Below are 24,848 nucleotides of genomic sequence, written 5' to 3' on the forward strand. Positions count from 1 at the left end.
GTAGAATATTTTAAACTTCAACTTTACAGAAACTGTGTACAACTGGCACTTCTTAAAAGTTTCTTTTTCTGTCAACTTTTACAATCGTGGCATGGAAAAACAAAATGCCGCTAATTATCGCAGTTTAATATAACACAGTGTATATTGTCTGAATATTTAATCTCTTTAACTAGCTAAACCTCATAAATCTGTGGTTCCTAATTAAAGTGTCTCCTTTGTAAAAATTTTTTTATGATTGCTATAATGTAATTTTACTTTTGTAGGCTCACTTTTACTTTTTTATTTTTAAAGGAGTTTCGTGTTCAAAGATTGTGAAATCTTTGAACGAGAAACTACAAATGTTATAGGCTTTTATCACTTTGTATTAAGTTGTAGATTTTTCATTCTCATTACACCTCATGCTTTGACACACCAGTCTATATTTGACTACGTGACAGAATGGTGTTCCCATGATTCTTTGTGACCAATATTAACGCTTAGTCGCTGAAAAATCGTCAAGTATACTCCACGGAATTTTATTGTTCACCTTCAGTTTAAAAAAAAATTGACTTCAGGGGTTTCATTAAAAGGTGGCTCGAGGGTTAAGACTGACATCTGACAGTTACTCTGTAAGCCATGAGCAATATGTTTTGATTTGTTTGGACCTCACTGGTTCGTATTTCAAAGCATTGAGATTTGTTTTCTGGTGTAAACAGCTTTAATTTATCTTCCAACCAAATTTCACACATCTGCTTCTTAATTATAATTAATGTAGTAACACTCTAGTACATTTAAAACAGACTTTACAGAAATTAAAGTAAATGCAGTCTGAGATTTTAATAAATGTGTCACCCCGGCCTTTGGTTGAGCAACCAGAAATTTTAACACAAACTTTCACCTTTTTTTAAAAAAAAGCAGCAAGTTTACAGCAAACTTAAAGGTGAAAATCTGGCTTTAATGTAAAATAAAAACAGAAAATGCTGGAGAATTCTTTTTCTAAATTTCAGATTTTGAGCTTCATCTGTGTTCATTTATTTTTGATTTGCTTTTAATACATGAGCATCTAAAGGAATAATGTAGATATGTATTTTTTATTTAGCCCTTTGCAAGAGATAATGCTGATTTGACGTGTCTAACACTGCATTTGCATTAAAGCTGTTTGAATAAATCTTTGGATCGCCATGTGTAATTCGTATGTTATCTCAATTTGATTATTTTTGCTGATGAATTAAATTTTGCAGCATACATTTGTAATATAAACCAATTGGTTTTATAAATTGGACAAAACAAATAAGATGCTTTAACTTTTTCGAATTTGAGATGCAATGTTTGTGACGTCAGTCGTTTACCAATCAGGTGACTAAGTTCTATTCATTAAAACTAAATTACAAATAAGTGCTGAGTGAGAATCTAAATAAGTTTCATCAATTGGTGTGCATTTTGTACATATTATTTTTCATTACTCCACTTCGCATTGTAGATTTCTAACGCCACCTTATTTCCCCATCTTATTTGGAGTCAATCTTTTTTCATTAAATTCTCCAGGTGTGCATTTTCATTAGCACTAAAAGAAACGTGCATCTGTACATAGGCTTTTGCTCTTCTGAAGGTGTGAATCCATGTTTGTGTGTCTCAAGATTTGAAAATCTAATGTACTTCATCTTTATCACCTCTTTGGAGAGCATGTCTTATTTTTTTAAGTAAATTGAGAAATTTTTGTCCAAAACACAGTGGGACAATTGGTTGTGATTCTCTTCCATAATGTTTTAATGACGGCAGTCTCTTCGTTCTTATTTCAATGGCAATACAATTTGCAAGGTGGTATCTTTTTCTTCCCCCCCCTCCCCCCCCACTTCCCACTTCCACATCAAGAAATGCTTTTTATGAATATGATGCATTAAAGCTCCTATGACTGCTTTAAGAAAAAGCTCCTCTCTCCTACCTGGTGTTTAGTTGTGTAGATTTGTTACAAAGTCACTGGAGAATTTGATGTTGTCCACAACAGCCTCAGTATTGTGGTAGTTTTAAGTAGATGTAGAATAAAAGCCATTGATGTGCCTGCCTTTATATAATCTCACCAAATGCCTATATATCTTTCAAAATTTTGCAAAAAAAAGTTCAGTGTCGATTATTTTACCTTATTCTTGTAAAGTTCTATCAACTGGGTGTAATGGGGGAAATATCTGAGCTGGTTACATAGTTAGTAAAATTCTGCAGGTTGAAACATTGATGTATTTGCTTTGTGATCAGATGGCAATGAAGCAAAGAGAAATCTTTTGTGTGAACGAACTGCTTATGTGAAAATGCATCCATAATGTAATCACTGGGACCGGAAGGTGCCATACTGTGTCTGAAAGGAGACAATGGAATCTGGCCATATCTCCATTGCTGAAATCGAGTTCATCCAGCAATTCAGCCCTTTGACTGTTGGTTGTCATGCAAACTTCCTTCTTTGATCAGTAGAGGGTGGAAGGAGGGACTGGCAAAGGCCTGTGGATGTATCTCTGCTGTTTACCCTGTACTTGGCTGCAATTGAAACCCTTCCGGAGATAGCAATGGGGCACATTTTGCACCTTGACCTGTCTAGACAGTTAAAACTTTTTGTCCAGTTACCAAGGGAAAGGCCTATTTTGACCTCTTGTGCTCTCGTTGTAGCAATCCATTCTAGGAATATAGGTGTTGTCAGGGATTTTTTTTCTTGAATTTGGTGAAGGGGGAGGAGATGAGAGACAATCCAGCAGCTTTAACTCCAGGAAATGAAAACTGAGACTATAGACTCGAGTGATGTTAACTTTGTGGGCCTTGCTTTCCCCCTCTGAATCCTGAGGAAGGATTAAGCAGCTGCTGAACAACGTCTGGACTTACCAGTCATGTGAGCAAACTGGATATAGTAGTCCACTAACTTAATTTGCTAAAGTAAGGTGCTTTCTTTCCTTCTGTCTTTGCCAAATGTGTAGTTGTTTTCAAGAGTAAAAATTGTATATATAATGAACAGCAATCACAAACAACAATTGTGTATTTCACATTTCAGAATTACATTGTTAAGCCCTCCTTAAATTTGATTTTAAAGGATGCATACTATAATATTCATATTGCTGATTTCCTCCAGATTCCATATGCAAGATCTGAGACCCATCTACTTGAACTTTTTGAAACTATTTGTTCGAACATGGATGATTATGCACTGTATGTGGATCCTGAAACCCAGAAGAGGACTTACATGAGATTTGCTCCAAGAGATACTGAGAAAATGGGTTCAGTAGATTTCAAGAATTTCAAATTTGATCCTGAAAATTCAAAATCACTAAAGTTTGTGGTAAGAATAATTTTGTGTTACAACAGAGGGCACCAGAACTTACAAAATTGTCATTCAGAATTACGCGATTAAGGTTTTGAAAATCGACAAAATTAAGCCCAAAAATCCCTTTTAATCAAATTGTATTTAGCTAGCTCATACTTCTTTCATGTTTTTTTAAAATTGTCGAAGTACTCAAATGATTTTGCCAAGCTAGTGGGAAAGAGGAACCAGAAAATCACAGTAGTTACAAAGAGGACCCAGAGTTATGCATGCCTAGATGATGAACATTCATTTTGATTGTGTTTTGAACTGTAACACACACTCCAATTCAACTCTGATCTCACAGTGTGAAAATATAGTGGAAGAATATGAAGATGAAATCATTTCCATGTTCACCCATGAGGTAGACCATGTGGCTGACAAGCTGTGCAGTGAAAAATCAGGTATTGTGTCTGACTTAATATGTGGCTTCTTTTTCCATTTCATGTTACCATGCCGCTTTGATGTTCGGTGAGGGGGCCTCTCTTCAATCTTGGGTTGTTATTTGCAAAGGAAGTTTTTTTTGTTATCGTGGTGCCATTTGGCATTTTAGTTTTGCTTAATTTTATTTGTGGTTGCTCGTATTTATCAATTATTCTCTTCAATATACAGCGTAAAATTTGATTTTCTTGCATTGTATTTAGTTTGCTCCTTTGTACATAAACAATGTTCAGCTAAGTTTATTCTACTGTTCATAACTGGTTCCCATTAGTATTCAGAAAAGCTGCTTGCTAGAAATCCCCTTAGCTGAAATGAGATTCTTTAGGGAATGAGTGGCTAAAATCCCAATTTTATTTTGATTAAAATCCATCTTTAATAGCTAACATTTCATTGGTAATAATGAAAAGGTGATCTATCTTAATATTACAGGCTGCAAACCTTTAATTTCAACCATGTTTTACTTGCATGATGGTGTACATCATACATCAAGTAATGTAACCCAAAAGCTTGTTTGGTTTTCCTGATTCTTGGAGACATTTCTCTGGTGTCAGTATTTTATTTCAGTTTTGTTTTGCAGCATAATTTTGACTGATGATCCATACTACTCCATTAGAATGAAGAAAAATGCTCAGAAATTGTGCAGCTTGAAAGAATTGAAATTTTTAAATTATTGTTGTATTTTCATATCAGTGTTTCTAGCTCTTTTTTAAGAACGTAAGGAATTGATGTATATTTTTGAGCCATAATAATAAAATCTAAACATTATTGAGGATGAAAAATAACTTTTCATGTAGTTCAAGTTTCAAAAATTAAATTTTCATTGTTTCTGAGTTAGTTTTGTATTCTCACAAAAATTATGGAAATACTTAGATCCTGTAGTCAAAATGTATAAAAATCTAGTCTGATCTTCTAAGTTGGGTTAGGATTTATTTCTGTACTTTTCTCAAGTGAACTTCATTTTGTGCCTCGACTACATTTAATAAGCTTGCATATAGGAATAGCAGAATACAATGTGCTTTCCCAGGTGGAATTCTATTATTTTACATAATATGGCTTTTGAATATTTGAGAAAATTTAAGTAGTTGCAACTTTTTAAAATTGAAGTACAACTTTAAATGCCCAAAATGGTCCATATAAAAGAAAATTGCTTGAGTGAAATCAAAACTGTAAGGTGTTTGCCTTACTGCAATAATATACAGAAATATTCTAAATCAAATGTAACTGATCTCAAGACCTATAGATGTTTTAAATTGCCCTTTTAATTGGGATTGAATAGAGAGAGTTGTTTACTTCAGTGTAATACTTGCATCTATAATACATTATTTCCTTGCATAATAATAAAATGCTGAATGTTGGAATTATCATAACGTACTTAGAGTTTTGCCACTGTTTTTAGTCTAATTAGATATGTACATGGTTTCCTATATTGTTAAATTCACCTTGATTTTCTAAATTTCTCCAGATTTCAGGTGTGTACTTGCCTTCAGTATAAGAAAACTAAAATGTTTTTAATACTACAGAGGTGCTCCAAAACACAGAACATAATAACGTCTTTCTTTTGGAGAAAAAAAGCTGCTTTGTAATCAATTTTGCTGACCTTTTCCGTTGGCGATTAATGTTTTGTGTTGAATTTTGTTTTAGCAGTCTTCCTTTTGATCTTACTGAGATATTGTGGATTTGCACTGAGAGTAGATATTAAAAATATAACTAGCTTTTAAAATATTCATGTTGAACTATTCTGTTTAATAAAATATTTATTTTTCCCTCCCAACACATCAGAGTTTTGTGATCAGTCTGTACAAACTCTCCACCCTGAATTATAAGAATTGGTATGAATCAAGCTGGAAATGGGAAGTTCTGAATGTCTGCATCAACAGCTGGGAAATCTACACTGGACCAACACTGCTGCTCTGAATTTGCTCATATCTTCTATCCAAGAACCACAAAACCATTGATTCGGATATTTTCATTATGACTGTACCTTTTGATAATTCATGATTGATTAAAATATATTTTAAAAAATTATTAAAGGTGTTTTGTATTAAATTAATGCCCATTTTCAGGTAGATTTTTTTTTAGCTTAAAACAAAATAAAACACACCACTTTTCCTTTTAAGTTCAAATAGTGTGTTCTGATTTATTTTGTTTTATTTTCAATATTATGTTTCAATACTTGCAAATAATTTTTTATTTAAAATATGTGAATTTGTTTTAAGTTTTACTAATTCCTTGAATTGACTTTTACATGTATAAAACATTGATTAACATGAGGTTGACAACTTTTTCTCCATGAAATTGTAACTTTTTTGTTTTTCCTTATTTGTGTCCTGAAAAGGTACCATCTGAATTTTCAGTAGGGGAGTCGTACAGGATTTTATAAATATGGTTCTCACTCTGAGTTAAAGTTCCTTTTTTTCTTATCTGTACATGACAGTAAAAAGTCAATTTCTATGAATGATAATAATGCTTCATTGAAGATCCATAACGGGCTTAGAACTTGTACCTGTTTATCTGTGTCGACTACTTTCCTGTATCAAATGATATATATGAAAATTGTTCTTTCCCCTTCCACCCCAAGGGGAGAAGTAATGATTACAATAGACTACCAAATATTAGTTTATTTCTACAGGCAACCTTTTATACCATATGCTTTCAAATTCTTGACTGTAAAGGGTTTTTTTTTTATAAATTATTCCTTAAAATGATCATTGTAAGTATGAAACTTTCTTTCCAAGTTTTTTTTTCAGTCGTGCTCAAGTCTTTAGTAGGAGTGATAACAAAGGGTCTGGACACAGAACGTGAAGTGACCATTTCTCTCCGTGGATGCTGCCTGATCCATTGAGTCCCTCCAGCTTCTCATTGTTTGCTGTGATTTATAAATGGACTGTTCAGTTGATTACAATAAGAGGACAATATGCAAACGTCGGCGACATTGTAAACTTCAATCGACGACTTTTTAGCAATGCTGAAGGTTTTCATTTTCGTTTAGTGAAACCAAAGTTTCCTTTACCAGGAGCTTCTGCCATGGGCTCAATAATTGTTTCTTTATAATGCTGAACTGCATCATGGTCATGAGGTCAAAGTCCCAGAGAATGACCGGTAGAAAAAGGAACTTTCTAATTTTGAAACCACCAAAGGAAAAGCTGAAGCGGCCCTGATTAGCTCATTATAGAAGTTGTGGATATTTTTTTCTCCCTTGCAAAGTATAAACTTTTTGTCAGCCTCCCACGTTTATATCTCAAATTGTGCACGGCTTCATTGATTGTGTGAAGGTCTGATCAAGTTTTTTCTCTCTCTTAAGCAGAGATCGTATAATTGTAATTCAATGCAGAGTCCTGCTGAGAAGGGTAAACTCGTGGAGATTCAATTTCACGACGCGCCTTTTTAGATGGGGATTTAACCATTGCGTTTTTTTTAAACAAGCTCTCTCCTTGCCTTCGTTCATCATAATTCCGAATTTAATTTCAAATGTCCTATCTTACACAACCTTCACTACTGACTGGTTGTAGCGATACAGATGGTCACGAATGATCTAGGGGTTAACAAGAAATTGATACTGGTGGTAACGTTCGAGTTCGGAGGGGCAGATTTCCACCCCGACCCTTCGCACCTCTGCCAAGCAAACGAACAAGTTTTATTGGTAACTGCAGACAACTAGTTCCTTGCATTTAACACGACTGCAGCTTCTTCGTGAGTGTCGAGGTTTGAATATTATAATTTGGTTCACTTGGTAACGGCTTGTATTTGCACTTAGTTTCTGGACTGCACGTTGCACCAACCAATCTCAACACAGCAGCGTGTTTTTAAGCGTCTTGCCTTTCCGAATCCATTGATGCAGACTATATTTCTATAACTACAACACCAACTGTCATTAACCATTGTACCAATCAGCGCGATCAATGGTCCGCCTCAATGTAAAATTAGTGGAATGGATTTAGTTTGTCATCAACAAAACTGGACAGATAAATGCTCATTTCCTCCTGCTCCTATCCGCCTTGGTAGGGGAGCTTAGCAAGGTCAGTGACACAGCTGCTAAGGCTTTGGATGGAAGGGAGGGAGTATTTTCTTTGCACTAGCCTGGTCTGTATGAAGGAGCATTTTGTAAAATTACCTAAATGCAATATCATTGAACCAGGAGGTCCACCTCAATCAGAACAGCAGCAAAGTGGTTCTCTACAGTCTGACAAAGTTCAGCCTCTGAGCCGCAGCATTAACTTGTATTCTAACAAGATTAAAATATATTTGTCCTGGGGATTAGCATACTTAAATCCCCCTTCCCCTTTTTGGTGGTGGCAGTTCGCTTTGATCTGTGTTGCATGGCAAGAGCCTGGCTTGGTCCTGCCATCCGAGTGCCAAGTGTGAAATCGGCCTGATGTCATCCCTATTCTCCACTTTTACATCTTTCACCAGTTTAATTATATTTCCGCCACAAAAGACTGGAGCTTCATTGCATATTCAAGTTGGACAAGGAAGCATTAAAAACTATGGGTGAAATAACTGTGGGGGGAGGGGTCTCTTTTGTGTTGAAGGCAGCTAGTCAGTCGTTCCCCCCCCCCCCCCCATGTACATTTCATCGACTTAATTTCTCCTTTTTTCGCCACTTTAAAATATACGACTTCATAAAGCTTTAGTTTATAATGCTGTTCACTCTGCGGTATAAACACGTTGGATAAAGATACTTAAATTGGAACTTTTCCCCGATACATTTACTACCCACCCGCCATTTGCAATACTTAATTGTAAAGTCACCGGGGGTTAATCCCTTTTTTTTTTAGCTCCTCTCTTGATTGGTTAAAAACGGGTTTTGATGGGAGAGTGTCATCTCGACCGTTTGATGAGATGGTCTGAAAGTTTGCGAGTTTTACTCAGAGGCGCGAATGATTTGGGACAGAGAGGAAACGAACCACCTGCAGTTGTGGCAGAAGCTTTGACCTTCACCCCGGTTTCCCGGCCGCAGACTCCCATTCACAGTGTCTGAGAGGCACAGTTGCTCCCCAGTTGTACAGGACCAGGCTCATCAAGGCAGTGACCATTGGGCGTTACTTCCACATACAAGCTGAGCAAGAATAGAAATGCAGATTACTTCTTTAGCATTTGATACCAGGTCAATGCTGGGAAATGCTCCGGCCTGACAGCTCCTTTTGTCTGATGTTTTCTGTAACGTTTCCCAGTCTTTATATTTAGCAGAGACAGGTAGAAACAAATGGAACTTAATGACGTTCCAGGGAGGAAACAAAGGTACTAAGACGTTTTCTAAAAAGAAAAGAGAAAGCTCTTATTTACGTTGTCGCCCCATTGTAAATAGAACATTTAGCTAGATAGAACTTCCTGTTTCAATCCAAACAAAAGGAAGGGATATTTAAAGTTATTAATCGAAACACAGTTTCAATAGATTTGCCATTTCTTTAGATACAATTAATTGCATCAAATATGATTCACAGCCGCGCGGATTTATTTAAAAAAAAATCATAATTAGAAGTCGTCGACTGAAGAAAGTTTCACAATTGTTACCAAAGTTTTCTGGGAAGTTTGAAATGGTAAGTGCATAAATGGGGATGCTACATCATTTGATTCAATTAATTGGATTACTTAAACATGAATTACAAAATGCAAATTGAAGTTTGAGATGTAAATATGTTGTTCTTTCTCCCTCCCCTCTAAACTTAAGCGAAATTCTCAAATCTTTGGAATAAGCGCTATCTGAGCCGTTGCGCTATTTCCCGCATTGACATAAATCAACATTTTATCCAAATATTAGCTTGATTTGTTACCACCGTAGATAACTCTCAAAATAAAATCAATTGATGAATTCTTTATGAGGGTATGGAGATGGATGAAACTTCTAAGATCCAATTAGCAAATTATTTCAAAACCTTTATATGTCACTGTCTCTCATTCAGCTAGAAATAAATCATTACCATGTGCTATTGAATATTTGTATTGCATCTTTTTATTTTCAATGCGTTACAATAAGTATCAATCTTTTTTTTCTTTAAAATCACAGTATTCCGATGTCAGAGAGAAGAGAAGTGAAACGACGTGTATTTTGCTAATAATGGCATTCCGTGAATGGGAAATTTTCTTTCATTTTCATTCCTGGGATGTTTTTTTTAAATGTCTGCAGTACTCAGGAATACGCAAAGGCCTTTTTTTAAAACATTCTTGAGTACTTCAGCGGCTGTGTTACTTCACACCTTTTTAAAACCTTTAACAGAAGCGTCTTCACCTTTTTGCCCTCTCAGTGACTTGTTTACCGAGAAAAAAATCCAATTAAGTTTTCTCTTTGGCTATTGCTAACATTTGTTAGTTCTTTTTTTAAATCCCCTACTTAAAAACCAGACAATATTTTGGGGAGTGGGCGGCAAATGTATTTTCAAAATAATCTTATGAAAGGCTAAAGGCATACTGTTGAAGGATTAGATCATTGTCTGCTTCTTAAACGTCAAGAAAGTTGCCCAAATATATGCTGCAAATGTTTAACTTTAAACATGTTCTGCCGCTTGAGGTTTTTTTTAAATAAAATATTTTCTTTTAAACTCGTTCGAATGTGCTGTTGTTATAATAAAGTCGGTATAAATGTCTGAACTGGCTGCAATAAATCGCCCAGTTGGCAATTGTTGCTCCTTTTCCCCCATTAACCAGTTTTTGTTGTTTCCCACCCCCCCACCCACCTGGTGCACATTTTAGTAATTGTACAGTAACCAAGGGGAAAAATGAGAGGTTACTGTTAAATCCACAATCTCCCTAACTTTTCAGTACTTGCTGAATGCCAGGCCGTTATCTTGACAACAAAAGCATGTTCTGTTCTTCCGCGTTTCACGTTATCAAACAAATAAGGTAATTTGGGACATTGAGAGATAGCGAATTAAATTGCTCGAACCTGTATTTGTAATTAATATTGCTTCCCTTCAATTTCCTCCAACGACTATTTACTTATGTTGAAAGAAACCTCGAGAGGCTTAACCATTCAGAATAATTATAATTTTCTAAAATATCACAACATAATGCCTATATTTACTTATATTGTCATTTTTTTCTGATTTAAAGCGTAGTTAAAGAGCAATTGATTATAGGGCTCGAAAACTACACGAGTACAAATTAGCAATGAATCTGTTGAATGACCTTAAATGATCTGACCTCCACATTTACATTCACTTCTATTTAGTTTGCTTGTAATTCTCATTGAATTCAAAGCAAGGCCTGGTATACTAACGGCACAGTGATCCGTACCAGTCATTTTGGCGACGAGTGAGAACATTTTGGCTACGAGTGAACCTTGTGACAATTTTTTTTAGCGGCGCGAATCCTGGGCTTTGAACACGGGGTTTTCTTCCCAGAGTGCATCCTTCAGGATCCTGGTATCCATTCGCTTGAATTCCGTGAAACGATGCGATGATTTTTCGCCCAACTGCACGTGTTACAACCATTAATGATTCCGAAAGTTTAAAAAAATACCAAATGATTTTGATTTGAGGACATATTGGAACAGATGACAGAAAATCTCAACAGCAGCCAGTCGAATTTAGTCGGACCTGCTCAGGCGCTTGCAATAGAACTCCCTTGGAATCAGTTCCCCTTGCTTGGTCAGGGTGCAGAGTATTATTACCATTCTAAGATTCTTTCACCCTTCTTGGTTAAGAAGTTGCATTAGAAGTTGATTCCGTTTCCAAACTGGGTTGTGTTCCGCATATTAAACGACTGATTCCCATGTAGGTTTGAACATCGCGAAAGTTTTAATCTAGTTCCTCGCACCTCGCCTTTCCAATCATAACTCCTTTTCCCGCTGCGTTTTGAGATACATAATTATAGTGTTCGGCTCAGACACGTGTATGTTCTAGATTATGTAGCAAAAGCTGTTGATCATTTCTGTTTTTGTAGGGAAGTCCCCCCCCACCCTTTTTTTTTAGTTTGGTGCTTATCAAGATCTGTAGTTGCGTGTCTGCCACAAATTCTTTCACTTTTGGTAATACAATATCAAGCTGAATCATTCATGAAGGTATTGCAACTTCTAAATAGAAACTTCATGAATTAATCTATGCCCTTGTTTTCGATTAGTTGCCGGAACACAATAAGGCGCCAAAATCAGTAATTTAAGCGTGTAATTTTTATTTCTTTTCAAACTGTTGGCTATTTGGGGAGAATCCGAATTTTTACTTGCACTGATAATAAAAAAACCGAATCCTTAAATGTCATGCTGCATTTATGGATAAGCAAACTGTAATTTTAACTAAAATATTCCCTTTCGGCGGAAGACGAGGACATTGCTACCTTTCTCCTGGTATTTATCGCGAGCCTCCCAGAGTAATATTTGTTCTAAATTAGATACGACCACAACATTTCAGACTCACAGTGAAAAGGTCCAATGATTGCGCGCCGTTTTCATCGAACGGCACCAAAACAAATTAGTTTGATAATAACTTGAATTGCTATTAAACCCATTAAAGTGAGATGTGTTCTTTTCGAGCTCAGAAAAAAAGCCCTTGGAGTGTGCAATTGTTTACTTCATGTTAGGTACAAAACATTCGTACAGTCGAATTTTGAATGAATTATGTTTAGATACATTTGTAAAATTTCCACTGTTTTAATATAAAATAAATAAAATCACATGCGATCTTAAGATTGAGAGAGAAATACACAGTTTAGTTCCTTTCTTTGCATTTAAATAATTCATTCACGGTTTGCAGTTCCTCCAGTTCCCAGGCAGTTAGCCATGTATATGTTCTAGTCTAAACTCGCGCTCTTTTTAGAAATATATAAACAATGGTTATCCGGTGTGTTCTGTACTAACGCTGGCTGCATAAAAGCCAACAATATTTTTTTTTAAATCAGAAAAGATATGTTACAGCGCTTGGGTGCATTTATTGGCTGATTTCACTACACACTGCAACTATAAATGTAACTTAACTGACATAAACACCGGTAGCATAAATTGTGACCTTTGTGCTATAAATTCAACATCGCACCTCATTATTTAACAATTTTTACTGGATCGGACCCCACATAATTGGGACGCTTGCATCTTTGGAAAAGAGGTCTTCTTTTATTGCATATTGCAATCGTTTGGATAATTGCGTGACAGAAAAAAAAACATGTTTTCGGAAGCCTACCTTTTTTCTTTTCGATATTTTTAGCTTGTTGAGCAGAGAATGTGGCCTTGAAGTGCTTTTTTTCCCCCTGGTCCCATGCACTTGAAAACTTGCAACATGTTATTTTTTTGCCAAGAAAGGACGCTCTCCCTTAGGGCTTGAAAATTACTGCAAAATTACTTGCACTTTTTTTTGTGCGTGTAAGACAGGATACAGGACACGTGGGCAATGCCGCAGAAAATTATATATCCGCGAGGTTGTGATTGCGTCAAATTTTAGGACGGATTATGTACGAGAAACGGGTTGGTGTTTCTACAACCACAGTGACGGTGCCTTTCAATCGGAGCGTACAAGCGCACTGGCAGAGAGAGAGAAAGGGAGAAAATGCTCCCATTCCGGTTAGTCATCTGCAAAGTAAGTGGCCCCTTCTGTGTTGTTTATGATTTATGGGTTTAATTCCAAAAAGAGAGTTCAAAATATAAAATATATATGCATAAATAATTTTAATTCACTATTTTTAACAGTAGTAGGAGAAATTTCTGGTCGATTGCTTTGTGAATCAAATTCTCAGTTGAACTTGACATTTGGAGACGTTCATTCTCACTCCCCCCCCCCCCCCCCCCCGCCACCCCTCTCATCTCTCATCTGCCGCAGGAAGGCGCTCCAGAGGCGGAAGCTAATCGGCTGAACACTTTATTAACCCAAGTGCCTTCCCCTGCAATCACCCAGGCCGCTTATTTTTTTTTAGAAGAATTAAAATAATTTCGTTTTAACTTCTCTGTTCTCAGAGTTTGGTCCAACGCTTGCAACGTCTGAACTGTATAACATTCCAATTAAAAAAAAACTTCAGCAAAACAAATGCACCAAGGAAAGTTGTCTCCTTTCATTCTCCGCGCCTCGGGATGTTTCATCGAGGCCACAGGATGATTTAGAAATGTCCACACAGTTAACAAAATTTGACCTTTCCTCACACCCCAATGATCCGAGCCTCAGTGAAGTCCCTGACGTTGAAAAGGCTTCCATCTCTGATATTTACTCGTCAGAAAAAGCTGATGTAACGCTCGAGTGAATTTTGCCTGGCCACCACCCTTATTTAGTTCTTTGTTATTTTCTTTATAAAAAAAAGAAAATCTCCAAAAAAAAAGGCTGTAAACCTTGTGTTAGAATCAAACATTGGATATTTATTTAATTTAACATTTTTTTTCTGTAAAACAACAGCAGGAAAATTCTTTGGACTTCAGCAGGTTGGTTTAAATTTCACGTTAGTCTGTTTACCGAGCGCCTGCAGCATCCAGTCGGCGCCTGGTAGAAAATGTGACCAACAAACAAAATCCACGGCAAAAAAAAAGTAGCTTCTGAAATCCCAGAAACAATATCTCATCATATATTGAAATATTTCAGTTTTTTTTACAAGACCTTACCTGAATTATATACACAGAATATTGCGGAATAATATCTCATACAATTTCATTTCTTTTAAAAACTATGCTGGTATCTTTTTCTCTCTCTCTTTCTCAATACACTGGCCTTATATTATTGCATTGTAATTTTTCGCACTTTTGTTAAATCTTTGCTAGTCACTTTCTTCCTTGTCGTCTTTCCCCGTGCTGGAATGGTTATAAAGTCCTTGCGCCATTAAATGGACTGCCAGTGTGTTCTTTGATCCGCTAGCTTTCTTGATTTTGGCTCGCTTATTCTGAAACCAGATTTTGATTTGGGATTCGTTGAGACTGAGTTCGTGAGCCAAGCTCTGTCGGCGTTGCTCGGTTAGGTAGCGGTTAGTCTGAAACTCGGCTTTCAGTCTCTGCAATTGCTCGGCAGTGAATGCTGTCCTCGGTCGCTTGTCCTCTTTGTTGGGAGTCTTTTTCTTTGGTTTGCGGGACCTGGGACCTAAAATGAAAATGAAACAGTATTACAAAAAAAAATGCAGTGGGATTTTATTTTTAAAAAATCAGACAAAGCCCAGACTGTCGTTTTTTAAAAAAAATCCTACAGGCACGAATACAGGTGCCATTTTTTCTTCCTCCTGACATTTATTACTTGGAAAAGATAAACCAAAACTTAAAATGAAATGAAACCGTTTCTTGGCTCTCGCGTCCTTAATCATTTCTGTCTTTTCTAATAGAAATATTAACTGGTAAATATTTCCACCCCGAAAAATGCCCGAATGTACTTTTCAGCAAGTGATGTGCATCAGGGAGTTTAACGGAGGCTTGTATATTTGTAATGCGTTGCAAGAGATGACATTTTTCGGTGTAGTCCGTGCGTACAATTCATTACAGATGGGTAGGAGCGTGACCCACAACTTGTTTAAATACAGTATCTCTGCAGTAACAATCGTTACAATTAGCCCCAGAAGTTGGAATTGCTCGTGTATCTCTATCTAGTCCTAGATTGTACAGCTATCCAAACTTGTAAAATACCGCAATTGGGACGATGACTATAATTCACGCGCAATTCATGAAGTGACGAGAAAAGAGGCAAAATGTTGCGCACACCCACACGGTTGCCTCACTGCGTGCGTTTTATGGCGGGGGTGAAGACTGAGTAAACGTGAGTGGCGCGATTATGTTAAAAGATGTGCAGTAACGGTTGGACGTGGCGATGTGTCATGCAAAGTTTGTGAGTTGTAGAGAAGCAGGATAAATGTTTACTTGTGTAAGAAGTGAAATTGAAATGGAAAGGGGAAAACTTTAGAAAGCAATGAATTAAAAGAGCGGCCTTTTAGTAATGCCACCAAAGGAACAAACTGAAAATATATGATAAAGGCCTTGCAATAATGACAGAAGACATATTTACCGCCCCCCGAACCGAGGACCTGAAAGTTTCGGAATTATATACATATATATATAAAAACACTGAAAGTAAAAATACTAACCAACGCCTAAGACACACTTAACATCTATGGGTCTCAAATTCACAAGTTTCTTCCTCAATTGTTGTTGCAAATAAAAATACATTTAAAAATGTTATTTATTGGTAAATTGTAAAGATCAAGAAAAAAAGGGCAAATCTTTGATCAGCGTTAGAAGAAAGTGCGACGGTGCCGGGGAGAGTGGGCCGATACCCGTGTGTGTGGTTGTGTATCATCCAGTGGAAGGTCAGTTAAATTTTTAATGTTTTGCCCGCCTAGTCCTCAAAAAGTATGATACCGAACACTCAATTGGAAACAACTGCTTGGGCAAAATAAAATATAGATCGTAAAAATCAAACAGCTCCATAGAGTTTCGAGCAGATTAAACTAACTCCGTGTTCCAAAACCTCCATTTAGTTATGACTGATTTTTTTTAAAAAAACGTTGACAATCTAACTTCGGGATGAATTGAACATATTATTTGATGTCCCCCCTCTATAGAATCAACTCCCCCAAATAAACGTGGAATTATATTTATATGTTTTTGGCAAACCTCTGTTATTTCCGGTGAATTGTTGGTCATGTCTTTCAAGGGCTGAGCTTGCAATTTTTTGTTGGACGTTACCAAATTTCAAAATCTGATTTCAAAACAGCAGGTTGAGCACGATGTTACTGTTCGCGTTTTAATATTCTCTGCCAATTCCACTCTCGGGTATTCTCTCCACGTAAACTGCAAGTCTGAAGCCGATCGAGGCCTAGCTCGCTGACAAAAATATGCTAAATACCAGTCAACAAAGAGACATCCGAGAGCGATGGAGTAAGACTCTCCAGATCCTAATAATTAACAGATATATTTTATCCTTTAAAAATCCACCTTACTTTTGAGATATAAAGCACGAAATTATCGTCCATTTTATTCTAACAATGGATGGGCTCTCTTTCAAACAATGGATCTTGAGATAATTTACCCCATAGGCGCGCTATTGAAAAAAAATGTTACCACCAAAACTCGCCCCGGGAAACAGTTGGAGCGACTCGTTCATCGCGTCAGACAGTTCCCGTGCCTGCAATCTTTCCAAACTTGAATATATGGCCTTCAGATTGTTTCGGGAAAACAGCGAAAGCCGATTCGAAGTAGATTATGTCGAGTTGGGAGTGTTTAGCATCCACTTCCCTTCTTTGAAAAAAAGGACCAAGAGGTTTCGATTCGACTGAAGATCATAAATACTGATGTCTGTTATGTGCATCCCACGTGTATGTGGATTAGTCTTTTGTTATTTCAGAAATCAAAACACGTTTGGAGAAACATTTTTCAAGGCAATCGCCCTGTTGTTTTCTATTTTGGGAAACTTTTCCTCCCATTCATTCTATATATACACATTAAATCCCTTAAAATATGCCACAAGGAAAGCGATCTATTTGGTTTAGGTTTGCAAGATTAAACTAACCGATGTTTGTGTTATTTTAAACCCTGGGCTATCCGTCTTCTAAAAGTTTAACACAAGCCCCTTTTTCCAATGTAAACCTAACGGAGAGTGGTTTTATTTTTGTGGTCCCTCACCTGAAGAAGGCCTGTCCGAGTATCTAGTGCAGTAAACCCACGCAGGCCAGAGCATGGGTTGGGAAACTGCGTTGGTACTGCTGTGGGAGCTGTCGGAATCCGAGCCCTGGGAGTGCTCGGCGCTCTCGCCGTTCCTCAGTGCTCCTTCTCCCGCCACATCTCGTGTCTTGGCCGGGGTAGATGGACTCGGTGGAGTCCTTCCTCCTCCTCCACCACCGACACCATCACCACCTCCTCCCACTCCGGGCGCACTGCCTCCGCTCAGGCCGGACACCACAGCCGACGGACTGACGTTCTCCCTCCCAGGGACGTGGCTCTGATCACGGTGCCCGTCTTTCCTTTTGCCGAAGTCCGGCCGCAATATATTGTCAATGAAAAAGTTGGTGATGCGGTGAGGGAGCTGGTTGCCCGGCGCCTGGAGAAGCGGCATGATGGCTCGGTTAGACTCGTTGCTCGACTCCAGATTGTCCACTTGATGGTTATTTTGATCATTTTCTTCCATAGTGTGTGAACGCTTCGGAACTGTAGTCCCCGAACCTCTCACACTCTCGCTCACTCAGTACTCAGTATATCCAACTTGGTTTGAGGAGGGGAGAGAGGGAGAGGGAGAGAGGGAGAGGGGAGGGGGAGAGGGAGAGAGGGAGAGCAGATCTTTGCCTTTTACTTCTCCCTAAGCGTCCCTCCTCTAATGTCTTGCCAGCATCAATCTCTCCGCCTTTAACGTCTCCCCCCCCCCCCTCCCCCCTGTCTGCTTCCCTTTGCTCGTTGGGTTTAGGGGTGGATAATCATACTTCTCCTTTCCTCAGTTCCTCACTCAGGTATCCATGGTCCACATTTAATCAGCGGGCTTCACTTTTCAAGGTTCTTCTCTCCCTCCTCCCCCTCCCTCCTTTCCCCCGACCTGCCGCTCGCCCCTCGTCTTGAGCAATAGCACAGGGAGAGACAGTCTCTCTCTCTCTCTCCCTTCTCTCTCTCTCTGCCCTTCTCTCTCTCTCTCCTTCTCCCTTCTCTCTCTCTCTCTCTCTCTCTCTCTCCCCGTCTCCCTTCTCTCTCTCTCGCACGCACTCACGCAGGGTTATGAAAATTAAAGGACGCCGCAAACTGCTCAGAAATACTTTCACTGCGCTTGGATTTTTGTTCTTTTTTTAATAGAGACGGTCACGTGACGCGGGTCCCCGGGATCCTAGACACGTGCCTCCGTCCAATAAACGGGAGGAGATTTCACCACATGACGATGACACTTGGATTAGAGGATAACGCCGCGCCACTCGCATCTCTCCCCCTCCTCGCTTAAAGCGGCAGTACTCCCTCCTGCAAGGCACCACCGCACCGAAAAAGGATCCCACAAACACTCAGCGAACGCCAGCGCTTTAATTCATCAGTCATTTTAACCTCCAGCCAATTAGAACAAAAAAGCCTCTCCCATTTACTTTGACCCTTTTTTTTACCCCTCTAATACCCTCTGTACAATAGAAATCTTTATCTGTCCACCTACCCACAATCCCTTCGCCCTATTATTACACAAATAATATTTGATTGGGTAAAAGCACAAAGCGATGGAGGAAGAGGGAAAGCGAGAGAGAGGGAGAGATAGACATTTCTGCTTTAATTCAGTCTCCCAATGACCACACTGTCTTTGGAAAGGCGATTTGAAACTACATAGATGCTTTAATTCGGCTTCCAAGCAAACATTAGGAATTAGGTAGGAATAACAAGCCTTCAAAGGTAGGATGTTTCATCTAGTCAGGAATAGATTGGCCCTTGGAACTCAGCCATTCAAGTAATAACCCGCTTTAAAGAGAAATGAACCCCACTCATTTATAAAGCCTCCGCGGGAAAGACAAAGCAGCCGGCGAGTTGATTTCGGGTGAGACGCCGGCACCCGATGATAGCGAGCGGTCTGACGCCTGAAAGCCGGATCGTGGGAGTCATTTTAAAACTAGGAGTAACCGAGCCCTCTGCAGTTCTGGGTAAATCATCCCTATTCTGTCTCCCGTCGCTGCGAATCAGAAACGGGTTCCAGTCGGGGTAACCCTTAGAAGTTGCCGATAGCCAGACGAGGTGGAAAGCTCTTTTTTTTAACCGAGGGAGATCCTGCCGCCGCCTTGTAGCTTTTTTTCTTTTGCCCATCCGACCTCGCCGCCTGCCTCCCGCGTTGCATATAAAATCGGGAAGGTGCATCGGGGTCGGGGCGGCAGAGGAGCGGAGAACCGGCCTGACAACCACCCCCGCCACTACTCCCCGTCTCCTTCTTACCCCCCCCCCCCTCCTCTGGGACGTCTCACCCGCACACAATAACTCTCTGTGGTGTCGGAACGCCAACCGGCTTGGCGCAATCCCTGAGTCCCATCCAAAAGAAACTTTCTCCGCGTGTGTTTCTGGTTCCTGAAACGCTGCTTGCTTACTTCAAACTTTCTCCAACTCCCGCTGAACACACACACTCTTTTACGTATCTGCGGATGAGAGGCGCCAGGAATTTCAAACTTTGTAAGAAACTTTTAATCGCCCGGTTTTATTTTGACGAAGTCTTCACCTTTTTTGGCGTGAAGTCCTTGGTCTGTCGGATTTACCGCGCTCGCAGCTGCTCGTTAAGGCCCTTGGATGTTGTTGCAAGGTGTTTAGCTCTCAACTATTTTCCTTGCGGGTCTTCACGAGTTCAAAAAGTTATCGATTTAATTGGCGTGCGCGTTAATGGATTGAATTTTAAATTGCCTCGCTTTTAACCTTACAGTGGGAACGAAATTATTTGGGGCAACAGTTTTTGGCGTACTGATTTAGAAGATAGTTTGGAATGTCTGGAATTCAAGCGTTAGAGAAATAATTTTCCATATGAACTACGAATATCAAACCAATGCTTGATCGCGGCTTTTAACGGCATCGTGTTGACATTTCTGATACTAGGACTGTCTTCTTTGAGTCTGCGAACAATCTGGCTTCTCCCGCTCTCGCCAGCGAACATGAGCAAACTTTACTTCTCCCCCTCCCCCATCATAGACCCCGAGCTCGCCATTACCCCTTGTCTGCAACCACCAAGCCGTTCTCCTTCCCTCTCGCCCCAAGACACACGCAAACACCCCGCCACACAAATATTTTCGAGCAGGTTTCCCGCCTCCCATCAAAATGACTCCCTTCAACAGCATTAATTCATTTGCAACGTTTGCCAGGTGTGTTCACGATCCACCATGATCCATAGTTTTAATCATTCCTACTGTCTGAACATGTGGGTTTTTTTTTTCGCTGCAATTGTTGTTTCACACGTCTGTATGGCATATAACAGTCACCTCCCACCGCATTTGATGTGGACTCGTTGCTGCAGTTTGTACATTTGTTCAGACTGTGAACCTCCCGCCAACACCCCCCCCCCCTCAAACTTCCCATACATTCCATGCACTTGCTAAAATCAACATTATAATTGTTATGGAAATGAGCCCGTACGTTTCTAACGAGTCAGAGGAAAATGCAATATAGGCTACGATGCGCATCAATACAGAAAATGCCCATCTGTGTTTTTATTATGAGAATACAATAAAACAGAAAACTTCCAATTACTGTTCTCACAGAACACAACTGGTTTAATTGAAAGGAGGAAACGTTCAGAGCTGTAATGAACCCGAGCCTCGTCTGCTTCGCATTTGAAACGAACTCTGCAGCTGTGAATGGTGAATATTGGTCACTTTTATCGTCACACGGTCGCGCCCCCACCCCACCCCACACACACACACAATGTTTTCCAGTGTCACAGGCGCTACAGAAATGCATTTACTTTCAGAAGGGAAGGAAGTCAGAGGAGATGAAAGTAATTAGTTGGGACCATTCTTGCGTCGTGATTGTCACAGTCCGTTTTAGCCCGATAATCCTGTACTCTAATTCAGATCAAAGGACAATGGCAATGCAAGGAGCCACCGATTGCTCTTTTTTTTGCCCTTTTGATGCACCTTATACCCCATCAACAATAGATTCCCCTCCCCACTCCCATTTCATTATTCTGAATGAGTCGGGGGAGAGGAAAATCAAGGAATTGTAACAGCATAGAACGAGACCACTGGGTCCACCCAGCTCTCTCACAATATTTCTAAAACTCTAAATGTCTCTCGAGAGCCACAGACACTTTCAGAAAACGCATTCCTGATGTTACTCACTCGCCCATCTATATTGGGAGCTGACGTATTATGCAACGGGGGTTCATTGCCCTCTCTCGCCAGCATCAATTTAAAGTTAACCCAGGGCTTAACGGGCTCTTGGAAAAGCTTTCTCAAAGTAGAACCACGACATTAATTAGCTCAGCGAGAGAGATGGTGTTTATATATGTACACGCAAGCCCAAATGCCAAAGGCATGAAACGACAAATGGCTACATTCGAAAGAGCTCCACGCCTCACAGATACACCCAGTTCACAGGTATTGAAACGACCTTATGATTTGTCTCTACACCAGGCAGCGAGTGAAATAGGAGACACACCGACGCCTAATTTGTCTCTTCCTAAGCTTCTGGTCTTACTGGTGAGCTCGGGGACTTTACCCAAGTACTTTGTTTCAAGCCTGTTATTGAAAATACCCTCAGCATTCTAGATTCGGAGATGTGACATAATGTTACATTGGAATATACACCTCTTTCTGTCGCTACTGTTGATTCGGCCACAGACAAAAGAAATTTGATTGAGTGAATAGTTAATGATGTCTCTGGGTTTAATATTTAAATGTTATTCCTCAACCGTGTCGCCATTCCCAACATTTTTGTTGGACGTCACAACCATCTTTTTTTTTTGCCTTTGAGTATAAAACGGGAAAATTAACCCCAGTGCATTCAATATGAGGCTGTTGAAATGTCAGTGAGTTCATCTTTACTGTGGGCGCTGTTCACCTGTTCTTTCCGAGTTGCTTCTTGTTATTAAGCAGAATTTTCGTAATATTTACCAGGTGCGGTTAACCCACTCCCCACCCCCCTCAGAGATGCAGGAAGTCTATTTTTGAGTTTTCTCCCAGCCTAGCTCATACATTGTGGTCCCAATGTATTCGAACTGAAAAGGCATTTGCAATGAAATGTCTCTTGTATCCGGCGTGTGACGGGGGCACTAATGACAAGCGCTAGAGAAAGACAATGAAGTATTTAAAGGGTAATTATGTTAACCCCTGAAGTGTTTACACCAATCAATGTGTCCATCGTAAATCAAAATACGCTTTGTATTCAGATACTCACGTCTCACAATTTAGAAAAAAACCTGTTTATACTTGTGGAAAATTGTAAATTAGGCCCATATCAGTTATATTTCAAGAGATGTTCCCATCCTGTTTCGTAAATTAAAAAAAAATCCCAAAATAAGCAGATGTCCTTTTTTTAAAAAAAAATCCCAACACAATTCTTTCTTTCTTTTTCGGTTAACATTTTAAACTCTGGAGGGGAAAAAAATCAGATACATTCATGTTTTAAATGTTTGGAATCCAATTAACGTTCCAGAAATATGATCAGTCATATTGATTGAGTATTAAAAATATACCAATTCAATTGTATTTAACATCTAAGCGATTGAGATAATATACTCTTCTCCAGGAAGGAAACCTTAAGCCACGAAACGGGTCTCAGTCTCCTCACACACTCAAGCGTGTGGTTGGATAGGTTGGAGAGAGGAGAAAGAGGGAATTGTATCTGGGTCTGATTTTTCTTCCCCCCTCTTTCATGGTGCCTTCAAATGGTAAACAGATACCTCCAAATGCCTCCTCTGCCCTGCCCTCAGACTGCAGAGTTTGGGGACTTTGCTCGGAAATTGGGATAAACACACGAGTCGAATATCGAAACCTATCCTTCAATAGGTGTCCACTTTGTCCAGAGATCTGGAATAATTAGCGCCCGCATAGTTTAACATTATGACTTAATTTTTCTTTAAAAAAAGGTCGGATATTTCGGAAGTTGTGGCAGCAGGCCAACCCCGAGATTTAAAAAAAGCAAGAGCGTGAGTTGCTTCACTTTGTGTCAAGTATCGGAATAAACTCTCTGCTTCTGTCAGAGCACCTAGATGGCGAAACGAATGACTGCGAGCCATTGCTCCAAATCACATTTCAACATATCAAATCAGAACGTTGGAAAAAGAAAGATAAAATATAACATTTCTACACTAATGAAAAGCTCATGCCTGAAGCGTTGGTTCTGCACCGTCCCCTGTTTATGCTGTTTGAAACACACTGTTTGACCTGTTGAGTTTCTTCAGCATTGTATTTTTTACTGCGATCATGGTGTCTGCAGACTTTCGTGTTTTGCTCCTGTAGCATTTCTACAATTGTGTTCATGCCCACATTGTACAAGATGTCACCGGGTAAGTGTACAGACATGCTCTGAGCATCGGGAAATACATGCCCAGACGGAAAGACCACGAAATGGGATCTATCGACATCTTATCTTACTATTTTCCTTTAGAATTCGAAACACAGTTTTTCCCTTTGCCTCGAATTTCAAGGCTCTTCTCACTTCCGAGCTGCTAATCCTTCTAGACACAACAATGAATATTGTGACGGTAAAGTTCTGCAACACTATCCGATCTTGGGTATTAACGGAGGTCCATGCGAGGGAACAGTATCCGCTCGGGCATTCAGGCAAAAAAAAAGTAGCAAATTCCTTTGGCTTTTCACGTCGGCACAATTTTCTTCGAACGGGATGCAGTAACGGGCTGACTTAATGTGGCAATTTGTACCCACACATTCTATGATCGTTGACTCGATTTTGAACGTCCCTTTCAATTCACATCAACGCAGTGTTTAAGAATGGCTAACCGTATATCTGTGGGTTTATCGATATAAAAACCAGGCCAGGAAGAAGCACTGCTTACTTAAGAGAAAGGTTTCTTTTTACACCACTCACAGAATATATGGGCCTAATCCACAGGGCCAATATTTGACTCTTCCTTGACCCACCATTCCTTTAGCTTCTGGGACCACAGATATTTACAGCTTTCTTTGTTTCCAGTATCGTTTGTTGGGATTCTAACAGTTCCTCGCTCAACGTGCTCATTTTGGAAATTTCATTTAAAGTTTAGCTTTGTTTATTTGCACTTCCATTTGCTTTATCTTTCTGCGTGTGTGTGTGTGTGTGTGTGTGGGTGTGTGTGTGTGTGTGTGTGTGGGTGTGTGTGTGTGTGTGGGTGTGTGTGTGTGTGGGTGTGTGTGGGTGGAGAGAAGATGTGTATGTGAGCATAGTGTGTGTGTATGTGTGTGGGTGTGGGAGAGATGTGTATGTGAGCATGTGTGTGTGTGTGGGGGGGGTGTCTGTCTGTGTGTGAGCATATGTGCGTGTTTGTGCGAGCACATGTTTACGTTTGTGTGTGGGTGGGGGTGTTACCGTGAGGGGTGGAAAACGTGAACGTAGTTGTACCAAGTGGATTAATCAATCGCAAATGTACGGCTTTGGTATCTCACCACTCGTTCGTGACAATGTATCCCCACCCCCTCCAGCTCCCATCTACCTTCCAATCACACTCTCCACTCTCTTGGTTATTTATTTTCCAACAGTGCTTTTTTGGTCTATCTGACATCACTGAGGCTAAAACTAAGACAAGGATTGTAGAAAAATGCACCTGAGCCGAGGGTTTGAGTTTGTCGACAT

General features: G+C 39.5%; 2 protein-coding genes across 4 annotated transcripts in view; one reads left to right on the forward strand and one right to left on the reverse strand.

Annotated features, from left to right (window-relative positions):
* The window catches only part of LOC138751884 (protein canopy homolog 1-like), a 104,344-nt gene extending 98,537 nt beyond the window's left edge, over positions 1-5,807 (forward strand). For 2 of the 3 annotated variants that reach the window (XM_069914781.1, XM_069914779.1), the window contains exons 3-5: positions 3,089-3,295; positions 3,624-3,720; positions 5,537-5,673. In XM_069914781.1, coding sequence (XP_069770882.1) covers positions 3,089-3,295; positions 3,624-3,720; positions 5,537-5,580 — 348 coding nt within the window. In that variant the 3' untranslated portion in view covers positions 5,581-5,673. Of the gene's footprint in view, positions 1-3,088; positions 3,296-3,623; positions 3,721-5,536 lie in introns of all 3 variants that reach the window. The other variant, XM_069914780.1, reaches the window with a different exon arrangement.
* Positions 5,808-14,416: 8,609 nt separating this feature from the next.
* On the reverse strand, positions 14,417-17,760 carry LOC138753834 (homeobox protein engrailed-2b-like). The gene is made up of 2 exons (XM_069917284.1): positions 17,259-17,760; positions 14,417-14,733 (listed from the first exon to the last, which is right to left on the reverse strand). The coding sequence occupies exons 1-2, from the start codon at positions 17,758-17,760 to the stop codon at positions 14,417-14,419; spliced, it is 819 nt and encodes a 272-aa protein (XP_069773385.1).
* Between the last annotated feature and the right edge of the window lie 7,088 nt (positions 17,761-24,848).

This window comes from Narcine bancroftii, chromosome 1, assembly GCF_036971445.1.
Source record: "Narcine bancroftii isolate sNarBan1 chromosome 1, sNarBan1.hap1, whole genome shotgun sequence".
Lineage (NCBI taxonomy): Eukaryota > Metazoa > Chordata > Chondrichthyes > Torpediniformes > Narcinidae > Narcine > Narcine bancroftii.

Bases quoted from the DNA above. Each gene is read 5' to 3' on its own strand.
- LOC138753834 (XM_069917284.1), bottom strand. From the start codon at position 17,760: ATGGAAGAAAATGATCAAAATAACCATCAAGTGGACAATCTGGAGTCG. The intron at 14,734-17,258 runs GTGAGGGACCAC...TTTTCATTTTAG, and splicing joins CTCGGACAGGCCTTCTTCAG to GTCCCAGGTCCCGCAAACCA.